The 12,289-nt window shown below is 39.2% G+C and overlaps 1 protein-coding gene across 1 annotated transcript in view; it reads right to left on the bottom strand.

The window, feature by feature from the left end:
• Aldh1a1 (aldehyde dehydrogenase 1 family member A1) overlaps window positions 1-11,871 on the bottom strand; it is a 49,995-nt gene extending 38,124 nt beyond the window's left edge. Inside the window, exons 1-2 of the mRNA XM_032891705.1 lie at window positions 11,770-11,871; window positions 1,122-1,201 (exon numbers count right to left, since the gene is read on the bottom strand). Of these exons, the coding sequence (XP_032747596.1) occupies window positions 1,122-1,201; window positions 11,770-11,812 (123 nt within the window). The 5' untranslated portion in view covers window positions 11,813-11,871. The remainder of the gene's footprint in view (window positions 1-1,121; window positions 1,202-11,769) is intronic.
• Between the last annotated feature and the right edge of the window lie 418 nt (window positions 11,872-12,289).

Here is a 12,289-nt window from a genome sequence, read left to right as displayed (position 1 = left end):
ATACAAGTGTGTGCATAAGGAAGATGGCGTTTGGCCCCTAGAACACTAGGTTAACGCTCTTGGTTTTCATTAGCAAAAGTAGAGGCCAATATAGCTCTCCCCAGAGTTGAAAAATTCATCTCTTACTTTACTCTCTGCGTTATACAACCCGGCTAATTTTATGAAGTGACTGTGTGTGTGTGTGTGTGTGTGTGTGTGTGTGTGAGAGAGAGAGAGAGAGAGAGAGAGAGAGAGAGAGAGAGAGAAACTGATAGAGACAGACAGAGATGGAGAGGGAGAGACATACAGACATACAGAGAGGGAGAGACAGGTGAAGAGGGAAAGGGAGAGGGAGAGGGAGAGAGAATTTCTTCATTCTCAAACCCTAGGATGTGTGATAAACTAAGCATGAAACTACAGGGGAGGAAAAAATTCGGAGAGCATCTCAGGACAACCCAAGCCTGATCCTTTTCTGACTTTCCCTGCCTGAAAAATTGGAAGTCTTTGGGTCTCTAAATATTTGTCAGCTAACAATCGCATGTGTTCTCCAACAGCAGCAAACTGTCCTGGAGAAATAAATGAATGCAGTTTCTATCTCAAAATAAATAACTCAAGTGCATTTGGAGGTTTTGGCAATAGCTTCCATGTGATGCTAGCAGTCAAGTCCTCCAACCTAACACTGTGTTAGCAAACATATGGTCACGTAATACTGTTTCAGTGTGCTATTTCTCCTGTAAGAAGAATGGAAGGAAGGAAGGATGGAAGGAAGGTAAGAAGGAAGGAAGGAAGAGAATGAAGGAATGAAAAAGAACATTCCTACATGTCTGTTTCCTTAAAGTAAGTTCTCCTGTTTGTCTGCCTTACCATAAGTTTCCACTGCACAGTTTATAGAACTGCTCACTACGGTTCACTGAACTCTGGCACAGGAGCCTTGAACACAGAAGAAAATCCTTCCCTTGGACCCATGTCAAGAGATAAACTTATGAGAAGCTCTCTGATGTGTTTAGAACTCACCCGGAATCAGGCCACTAATGATACAAGGTTTTTTTGTCTTCTTGTTTGCAAAGAGCTCTTACAGAGGCTTCAATTGACCTGGGCTTTAACCAGGCCCCCAGGTAAAGCCCTGTTCACAAGGGACTCACCTTGGTGTGTTGAATCTTCAAGTTGGCCAGTGGGGCAGGAACTGCAGGCTGTGCAGGGGAAGACATTGCTGGTTTGGCTCCTGAAACACAGGTGACAGGCTCAGCAAATTGGTTCTGAAAGAGCACTTGCTCCTTTTTATCTGCCTGCACTAAGGGTCATTTGCATATCGGCATATGATTGGATGGCCAGACTCAGGGCAGGGCAGGAAGGGCACTACTCACTTGTAACACCTAGGGGCAGGGAGCCTTTGCCTTTAAATGTAAATCCTTAAGGACCCTGCACCTCAGCTCCAAAGTTCCAGCTGGAGACTGCTCACTATTTACAGATGAATTAATTTACCAAGCCAAACCTGTGCTAAGGGTGTGTGTGCAGCTGCTCCAGACACTGGAAGCCAGTTCTTTTTTGTTTTCTTGCCTTTTCCTGCTTGTTAGGCTACTGTGTAACTTTTTTTGCTCACACAGACTGGGGAACAAAGACATTGCAATGATGAAATATCTACCTCTGTTCTCACTCTCCCGAGGAGCTGAGGAGGAGAGGACTATGAATCTGCCTGACATGGCTACCAGAGAATCCATCCTTATCCCAGCAGATCAGGGTACTGTTAGGGAGAAATGCTCGCTTCCTAGACTATCTTCCCCAAGTGAAATAAAAGAAATTCCTACAAACTAATGTTATATTAGGAACTTCAAATTGTCTTTGTCCCTTTTATTTGGTGGGAACAGAAAACTGTGCAAGACTTTTCAGTCAGAGTTCCTTGTCACACGCAAACCCTCAGAGAACATTATGCTAAAGCCATCTGTGGAAATTCATTTAAAGCGAAAGTAATGTCTGATTTGGGAAGTGTCTGCACTTTTGAATCGTTAGTCTAGGCAGCATAGAAGGAAAGAATGTAAATATTGCCCCCTAAGAGTTGAAATTCTTAATGTTTTGAGCTGGGAACTTGGTAAAGGACGAATTTTAACTGTAGTGTTTTCATTTTGAATACAATGCTTCTCTGTGTTGACGCTCCTGCACAAGATATGGAAGGAACAAGATAACATTCTTAGGATGCTCTGGTTTATAAGAATTAGTGATAACGTCTTCGCAATGAAATTGCCACTTCCCCTGCACTCGGACTTAGCTAGGGGGAGGAACAGGAGCCTGGGAATGTGTTTCTTTTCACCTTGACTGAGCTGCACATTTTCTAAAGACAGAGAGGAATACAGCTTATGGCCACAGACCTGGCAGGATAAGGCTGGAATTTCACCTCAGGCAAAGCGCTCGGATATATTAGTCCTCCTTTCCAGACCTCCCTTAATATTGATACTGTGATCCCCACCTAGGGTCAAGTTTGGGATCTTCCAGTGAGTAGTTATACACATGGAAGTTATGGTTCAACTTTCAGTCATCCTAACAGGGATAGCAAACTTTTTCTTACGAAGCAGACTGGAAACATTTTCATCTTCGTGGACATATCAATATCAACGCTGTTCGAATGAGTTCCATACTAATTAATATGAACAATAGACAACAGGTACATGAATGCTCATTTTTAATGAAATTATATAGGTTAAAAATAGAGGCAAGCCAGATCCATGACATAAACTGTCTTTCTAGATTCAGCTGTCCTTGAAAATCCTCCTCATCTTGCTCCAGTCGGAATAGGAACATTTATGTTCTTCAAATCTCTCTCTCTCTCTCTCTCTCTCTCTCTCTCTCTCTCTCTCTCTCTCTCTCTCCTCCTTATTTTTTGGAAAAGAATGAATTGTTTTCTCTGTCATAGAAGCTTTTCGAGTTAAATGTGCAATGTCTCAACAGCTGTTACATAACACAGAGTGGCGCTCAGGCCAATTCCCAAACAGCTGTGTTTTGCAGATTCACAGTTGTTTGTGGATTCAAAATTGATTCATTTGATGCCTAGAAGGGAAAAAAAGACAGGCTGCACAACATACTTGACATACCATCTTCCTCTCTGAATGGGCACATCATTCATTGAATTTTCTTGGATAATTGTGTCATAATGTGCTCTTCAAACGAACCATTATGCGTGTAGCTAAAGGGAACCCGGGAGACAGTTCCCATGCCCGTACATCTAATTTCCCAACGACTCCACCAGTCCTTCTTCAAACCCACTTTGTTGGCTGAGCTGATCTGTTCTTCCCTGAAATCACAAGCCTGACAGATGTATTTCTGAGGCTTATGTTTTAGAAAAGTTTGTTTCTGGACATGGTTACACAAGTAACCTGTTTCTTTACCTCTTTTCTTTAGAGATGAAAAAATGAGCTTTTGGTAAGATGAAGGATACCAAGTAGGGCTTACTTCTAGACTGAAGTCAGAGTTGGTTATTTTCATCATAGGCCAGAGCTAGTAATTTAACAAAGGGTCCTCAGGAGAGAATATGTCATTATTTTCTTTTCTGTGACAAACTAAACTACACACACACACACACACACACACACACACACACAGAGAGAGAGAGAGAGTGAGAGAGAGAGAGAGAGAGAGAGAGAGAGAGAGAGAGGATTAAAAAAGATACTAAGTTAATAGTTACATGATTGCTTCCAAATCTTCATATGGCTGTCTTGCTTTTACATTTATTTTTCAATTAAAAATTATGTGCAAGTGTGGGAGGAAGGTATACGCTCAGGAATGTAGGCACGTGAAAGGAGGCCAGAAGAGTGTCAGATCTCTCCATGCTAGAGGTACAGGTGGTTGTAAGTCAGCTGACATCAGAGCTGTGCATAGAGCTCATCCTTTTGCCCGAGCAGAATGCACTGTTAGCCAGTGAGCCATCTCTTTAGCCTACGAAGTATGCTCTTGCACCAGTAAATGCAGAAACTACAACATCTGCCGTCACGGAAACCAATCTCATCAAACTGTACTTCTCTCCATGGCCCCATTCAGGATGAAGTGCCTGACGAGATAAAATGTCTTCCTTCCTGGAGCAGCTGAGTGTCTTCCTAATATGAACAATGCAAATTAAAATGAGTTGAGGTAACAAAAACTAACTGCGAGTCGAAATGAAATTTTCTGTAACAAGTCAAATGTTTGCTTCCCCTAAAGTACACGTGCTGAACTTTTAAGGACAGTGGCAAGGAGTGGAGACCAGGGGTGTTCAGGGTGAAGAGGGTGGTGAAAGGGAAGGCCATTTGCAGTGCTAGGCATCAACCCCATAATGTCCCACACACGAGACAAGCTCTCGACCAGTGACATATAGTCTCAGTGTCCCCTGCCAGCTTCAAAAGAAGTTCAAAAGAAACTTCAATGTGAAGTTCCAAGTTGAAGTCAGGAGTCAGTGCCGAGCTCTGGTGGACGACCTCTGGCCTCCATACCTTTGAGAAATAATTTTCCTTGTTTATAGGCTTTAGGATTTTGTTGTAGTTGCCCAGAAAGACTAAGATGACTTCTTGTTTCTTTCTCACAATGTCTGATTTTAAGATCCTGGATGGATGATGGGAACTGAGTCCCACTCAGGATGGTTCCTAGGTCTTGTGCCCCACCCTTTGAGCCCCTGCTGTCCTCAGCATGGTCAATTAAACCCTGTGGTATACATGCCTTTCCAGTGCACGACTATAATTCTGTCTAATACAATATAACTCTTGCTCATAATGGAGGACTTAGGTTTAAATAAATTATAAAAAAATAGCCCTTGCTTGTGCTTGCCGGAGAAGCTGAATATACCGAGCTCATATTAAACTAACTTTATGCAATTGTGGGCTAATTTCTGCACATTTACTATTCTCTATTTAGCCAATTTCACCACCTCTGACTTCTCTGTCTCTTCCCATATTTTCAAATTGCTTTTCTATTTGATTTTGTGCCTAAGTTATGGCACATATCTCTCTGGCCTCCGATACAACTGGGACACTTACTGGATAGTAAGGTCTCTAAATTGACTGTGGGATTAAAGACTTTATAAGATATTATTTGAGTTTAAGAAGTATTTGGCTAAACCTGTGACCCAAGTCCACCTCCTGGAACTTGGCTGGTATGAACTTAAAATTGACTTTGTCAACACAACACTCAGTGTCTTATCTATACTTTCCACTTTGTTTCGTAATAGAGAGAGAGAGAGAGAGAGAGAGAGAGAGAGAGAGAGAGAGAGAGAGAGAGAGAGAGAAAATAAAAACACTGGACACACGGAGCAGGCCATCTGCTCTGGGCTACTTTATTTGTAGCTGCCCCATGATTCTTACATTTATGTTATGTATAGATGACCCAATAGCACGGTCATCATTTTACTAGAAATAATTCTCCTTCTCCACTCTTCTACTTGTAACTTAAGCCCCCTTGGCTCATCCATTTGAGTGAAACAGTGAGTATTTCCCTGGGCTTGGCACTGAGCTCCAGGAAACAGAGGGTTGAATCAGAACTGAGATTTCAAGAAATGATTAGGAACAGTGGTCTTTCCCCTCCTTTATGATTTGCCAAACTCATTACCAGCTAAATATGTCATGTATAGAATGTTGAAAACTATGAGAATACAGACTGACAAGTAGCTATAAAATAGAAAAAGAAAATAACCACCACTTTCATATGGAAACCTGTCGGAGCTTCACAACGTACAGGGTCCTTACTCAGGATCACCAACCCTCTTCTACTTTTTCAACCTACCTCTACTCTAACTTCAAATGCATCCAATTATTTAATCCCTGATTATTTGAACTTGTCATGAATGAAATAAAGATCCAATCATTTGCACCAGGAAAATGCAGGGTATAGATTACTTTGTTGGTTAATTTTAGTACAGGAAAGTTTTTTGTTTGTTTTTGTAGAGAAGACTATCAGCAAACTCACAAATGATGAGAAGTTATCCTGAAACAAATGGAAGCAGAGCACACAGTTTATGTTTCTATCAAGTAATGTTTTTCCCAGCTCGAGCGCAGAGCACGCCTAAATTCAGAGCACTGACTCTTGCCAGAGGACAACAATACCACTGGAAAAAAACAAACAAAATGTTAATTCACTCAGATTCTGGGTCCACATACTCTCGTTTTAAAATTTTACTATAAAAAAAAACAGTCAAATACATGTATGTTGGGAGCATATATCACAATTCTTATTTACATTTGATTGTTTGTTGTATGAATATTTTCATGCTCTCCTGGTTGAAGAGAGAGCCCCAGGCTCCTATGCTTCCTGCTTCACACTCCCTAGTAGAGTAACTGTTACAAAAAGGTGCCGGCTAAATGACCATTCAGGGCATTTGCTATCATTTTAAAATAAAAAAAATTGTTATGTGTTCCAATAAGTAACACTTTTGAAAAAAAGAATCAAAACACTTTTTCAAAGGACATGGTGTGTGTGTGTGTGTGTGTGTGTGTGTGTGTGTGTGTGTGTGAAATTTGTTAATGAATTAGAAGAGTAAAAATGAGATACCTGTTTCATCTATTGTGAAACAAGGAGAGTTTTCCAAGGCAGCTAAGCAGAAGGATCTGGGTGCTCAGGTTCAAATCCATCTCCCAGATGTGTGTGTGAGGGTTGTCAATTTGTGTTGCAACCTAAAACTTGCCTGTCTGGGAGTGTTCCAAGATGTTTCCTGGAAGAATTAACTAGGGGTGGTGTGGGGGGAAGACCTCTCCCAAGAGTAACAAGTAACTTCTGTGGTGGACCTGATACAATGATAGAGGAGAGGAAAGTCTCTACTGTTGTTGGTCCCTGTCCACCTTTTCTTATTGCTGATGATTACACTGTATCTTGTCTGGAGAGGTCCCTGCTTCTGCCGTCCTTGGATGACAGCAGAACCAAGCTTTCCTTGCCTTCCAATGTGGATAAAAATCTAATAATTCTCTAAAAATCCTCTAGAACTTCAGCACCAGATTGGGATGGCTAAGGCATCAAACCTCAAGGATTGAATAGAAAATCTACTAAAGCCAACCTAATAAATCCCCTTGCAGTGTGTATTCCTTACTTCTATTTTGTTCCTCTGGAGAACCACATCTAATACAACAGGGTTTCAGAATATTTGAGAAATAAAGGGGTCAGATGATTTAAGACATATGCAAAGGTAACTGGAGGAGAATTCGTCAGTGATCTGTTAATGCACAATAAAACTGATAGGTCTTTATTGACTGCCTGTTCAGAAAATGGCTGGGTTAATACATCTGAGCACAGGGCCTTCTGGCACCAAAAGGTGAGTCCTAAGAGTTAAAGGTTAGATAGAAGCAACTTTCAAACCCCTAAAAGCTACTTAAGCAGCTGTTATTAAGCTCACATATCAGAAGTAACATCTAGAACAAAGCCAGTGGAACATAACGAATATACAATTTAAAAGCACATGTTGAAATGGCAGAGTATTTTAAATTCAAACCAAAGGGAGTGTTTAAATCAGTTAAGATTGATGATTTATTTCGTTTTCACCTCTGACTGTTCTACTTCCTGTATGAGCTGTCTTTCTGTATTGGCTTGATTAAAAATGTCCCCAACAATAGACCACAAGGTGGTAACTGGAACAACTGGAAATGACATGGGCTTTTGAAACCTCAAAGCCCACTCCAAGTTATATACCTCCCTCAAAGGGCTAAACTTCCTAACCTCTTCTAATCATTTTCACCAACTGGGCATAAAATGTTCAGATATATGAACGTAAGGGCCATTCTCATTTAAATTACCATAGCCCCAAATGCAATTGCAAAGGTTTTAATGTGAGAGAGGCAGCAATTTAACTATAGCAAACAAAGGCAAAGTGACCAGTGAAAGGAATGGTGTGATAGTGTGCTGCTCGGTTGAAGCTGGTTTAAGGGGGGCGGAGGGGAGAGGGAAAGAGAGAAGCAAAATCTTGTAATGAATAAAAGATAAGGATACAGTTTCTTCCCTATGGAGGGAATGAATACTGCTAACCACTTTACTATCCACTGAATTTTATTTATTTAGAATTTATTTAAACTCTACTGTCATAACTTATACAACTCCAATAAAATCAAAGCTGTAAGAGAATACATCTGTGCTGGTTTTGGACAAATTTTTAATAGTCATGGAAAAATAATACACTGTTAAATGGAAGCTTGAGTTCAGAGGTGCCCAAATTACCTTCTGTCCTCAGTGATGATGTGAATCACTCTTGACAGTATTCAGGATATGCTGAACTTTCCTAATCCAAAACCAAAGCCTTATGGTAAATATTCTACAGGACGGATGAAAATGCCATGGTTTGGAGAGTTCCAATGTTCCAGCACCAGAGCCAATTCTTATCCTGGGCAACTTTTCCCCCAACAAAAATTCTTTGCTATTCATAGTCAACTATCTTGTCTGACATGACAGCTTTTAGATTTTCAGGTAAAATCTTTCTAAATGTATTAAATCTTCCACTAACCTCAGAATGTCATAGGGCTGAGACTCATAGCAAAGCCTTCACACTCTGCTGTAACTGCCTGTGTGATACGTCCATCAATATATTTGATAAAATAAGTACCTTTATTTTATATTGTTGTGTAGCACTTTCTTCATAAACAAAACATTCCATCCTTTAGGGAAGCTCCTTAAGACAGAGGGTAAGCCATTCAAAGAAGTTCAGGAAGTACCTGAAACTGACCAGATTCACAAAGCCCCCTTCCTCCTAAGAGTAAACAATAAAAAGCACTGAGAGTCACTCTTTGACAAGCCAAGCTACAAAGAAGGCTCTCATAGAAGACCAATAGCCTGGAAAAAAAATCAGACAGGCTGCTTGGAAAATATTTAGACCAACTGAGTCATTTGGAAAGGATACTTTCCAATTATTTAACTGCCTATGGGCTGTGCAGTATGTTCCATGAACTGAACATGGGCTTTCATGAACTGTCATCCATTGCTTAGTGGTCTTTGATGATAAGGCTGTCTTTAACTCATTTATGCTCCTATAAGTAATAGCTATTCCTTGATGAATTCCTGTGTCTGAGGTGATATCCTTGAAATTTTTAGGTAATATCTTTCAGAATGTATTAAACTAGTAATCTGCCACCAAATCACCTCTTACAATGTCATCAGATGGACCATGAGAGTGGGTGTCCAAATTTGCTGTGATTACCTCCATGATACAAACACCATTGTAAAAAGACTTTTCCACCATGGAAAAAGACTTTAATTTGTGACTTTCATTTCTATAATTATAAAGTTTATGGGGAAGAATGGGCTTGACAAAAGTAGAAAGGAGATAAAGGAGGATGAGGGATGCATTTTGTAAGTATTGAAATTGTTAAAAAGGAGATTTAATAGACTTTAGGAGAGAATTTCCATTTTCAAAGAGCTCTCCTTCTCTATCCACTAGCTTCCGAGCTGGAGAGCGATATCTTACAGGCCACCACAGCACATCGCCTTCTGAGCCCATATCGTCTTTAAGGGATGCTCTCTCCAAGACTGAAATGGTTTATCATGTTTCCACCAACAGGTACACTCTGATTTAATGTAATTGTGTTGGACATGCTCATCAGAGATAGTTGCATTTATGTCACCAGTTTTAAAGTGTCGTTTTGTGACTAGAGCAGTATGGGGCAAAATTTTAATCTTTAATCCAGAGTTTTTCAAAATAATTGACTTGCAAACCTTTGGTAAGTTCATTTTTATTTTTCTGTTTTAATTCATTTTTCACTAAGGTTATTATCATCATCAACACTATTATTATATTAATATTATTTTATTATTGTACCTGATTTAACCTTTGTGTATTAATGTGAATATAAATATTTAGACTGATTTTTTAATTTGTAATTATGGCATTAATATGTGGAGATTAATATCTGTCTACAAGTAGTTGCTGTGTATCCATTTCCTTTGGGATAAAAATCTGTTTGTTAAGGTCCTTATTTAGTGAAACCTGAAATATAGACATTTAAATGTTCATGCTAGAATTTGTGACTGAAGCAAAATGAAAAGAAAGGGGGAAAGGTCATTTTCTAAATAAGTTTTTGTTGTGCTTGGAGGGCTAGAAAAAGCAGCAGGTGGACAACTGACCTTAACTGGTGTCATTTCGTCATGAGTATAACTTAGATTCCTAGCTGCTTTTCAGTGTATTTGAGGCAATAGCTTATGTGTAGGCAGTCACTGTTGAAGGTGAGACAATTTGACCAGACAGTACTTTTTGATTATTATGTTTAGTACAGAAGTAACAGATGACCCAAAGCATTAAGCACAGTAGCAGACAAGGACAGATACTCCAGAATTCAGACTTCATCGTGCTTTTACTTGCTTTGTGGAACTCAAATAAGAAATCAGAGATTTTCTTTAAAAAGGTATTTTCTGAGTGACTATTGTAGTAAGACTTAAGTCACTGATGAGTAGTTAAACACTTTTGATAAGAGAAAGCAGAAATATCATCAGGACTATGAACTTTTTTTTTTGTATTTCCATTTTCCAGCATGTACATTCTAATATACTCATTTTTATTAAAGAAATGTTCTCTAAATTTTGTAAAACTAAAATGAGACTGAAAGGAATCCCAAAGTGATAAAAAGAAATATCGATGTCTATAGATATAAAATATATTTTTGGTAAAGAAGCTTAAATGGGTAAAAAGAAAGTTTTCTGGATGAAAAGGGACTTCAGGTTGCAATTTAGTTTTGTCCTAAAAGTAAATGATTGTCTCAAAATGGAAACAGACAATAAGGATAAAACTGGAAGGTTAACATATGTCATATGAAGATTTGTAAAAGTTAAACCCAAAAGAAAGATGGTGTGGATTGACTGAGTTGGATGTAATGAAAGGTTATTCAAAATTCCTAAGGCCAAAATTCAATACACTGATGTTGAACTGAAGCCCAACTCTGTTTACAACAAGGCTCTTACAGCACTGATCCGATCTTAGCTATGTTTGCAGAAAAAAACTTGCTGGAAGAACTAGGATTTAATGTTTTATCTCTTCACCAAATGGACATTTAAGCCACAGCGACCGGCTTTTATCCAGGTGCAAAGGCTGTATGATTTCCCCCTGGTTAAAGCTGCCTCCTTACTAGAAAGGAAGTTTCTATCAGAAAGAATTATTTTTGCCTTGGGCATTTCTTAAGATTAAACAGTAGTCATCAAACTTATTTTAATAGATAAATATGTATTGTATTTTTATTGACAAACTTTTAATAAAATACTTCTGATCACAACTTTCTATCCCGTTTCCTCCTAAACCTTCATACCCACCCAACTACGTGCTTTTACTTTTCCTTTCTTTTTAGAAAACAAACAGGCAAATAAAACATAAAAAGATACGGGTTGGGGATTTAGCTCAGTGGTAGAGCGCTTGCCTAGGAAGCTCAAGACCCTGGGTTCGGTCCCCAGCTCCGAAAAAAAAAAAAAGAAAAAGAAAAAGATACAAGAACACAACACACACACACACACACACACACACACACACACACACACACACACACACACACGGAAAAGTCATAAAATACAAAATCGAAAACCAGAATAGTAGAAAAGAAGCCCAAACAAAACAATATGAGACAAAATTGTCTCCCAATGTACTACTGAGGTAATGTTGAGTTGGCCATCTAGACATGGAGCCTGCACTGAAGTCTGGGTATATACCCCTTGAGACTCCATTGGAGAAAACTAATTTTTCTTTTGCAGACAGTTGTGAATCAGTGATGGCTTCTTGGTAGAGATGAGAGCTCATGTCCACTCCCCACTCTAATCACTGGGACGCCCATCTTGCTTGAATCTCTGTAGGCTGTGGGCATGCTGCCACAGTCTCTGAGTACTTACGTGTATCAGTCCTGTTGGGTCTCGAAGAGAGTTTCCCTGGCATCGATATTTTCTGGCTCCTTCAGTCTTTCTGCCTCCTCTTCTATAGAATCCTTTGCCTCCGGAGGGAAGATGTTTAATGAGGATATCTCATTTAGGACTGAATGCTCCAAAATTCTTCACTGGGTGGATGTTGTTCAGTAATGGGTCTCTATATAGGTCCAGTCTACTAAAAGACAAAGCTTCTCTGATGAGGAACAAGTAAGGCCTGATCTATGGGTACAGCAAAATGAGTAGACAAGCATTGAACTCTGATTTTAAAATCTGCCATGGAATTCTATTCATTTGTGGTTAAATAGTCAAATATTACATACTTTTTAAAAGTCAAGAATAAATAAATGTTTGTTTCCAAAGCCAAATACTGTTGCATTAGTTTTTCAAAATCTAAGATCTGCTCCTTTTAGAAAAAAATATTTATGTTCATAAAATTACAAAGTATCTGAGGAAACTTGAGAAAGGGGCTGTTGCACCCTCTCTGTTA

This window comes from Rattus rattus, chromosome 2, assembly GCF_011064425.1.
Source record: "Rattus rattus isolate New Zealand chromosome 2, Rrattus_CSIRO_v1, whole genome shotgun sequence".
In the NCBI taxonomy this organism is placed as follows: Eukaryota; Metazoa; Chordata; class Mammalia; order Rodentia; family Muridae; genus Rattus; species Rattus rattus.
Note: the sequence above shows the minus strand (reverse complement) of the source record. Positions and strands in the feature narration are given on the sequence as shown.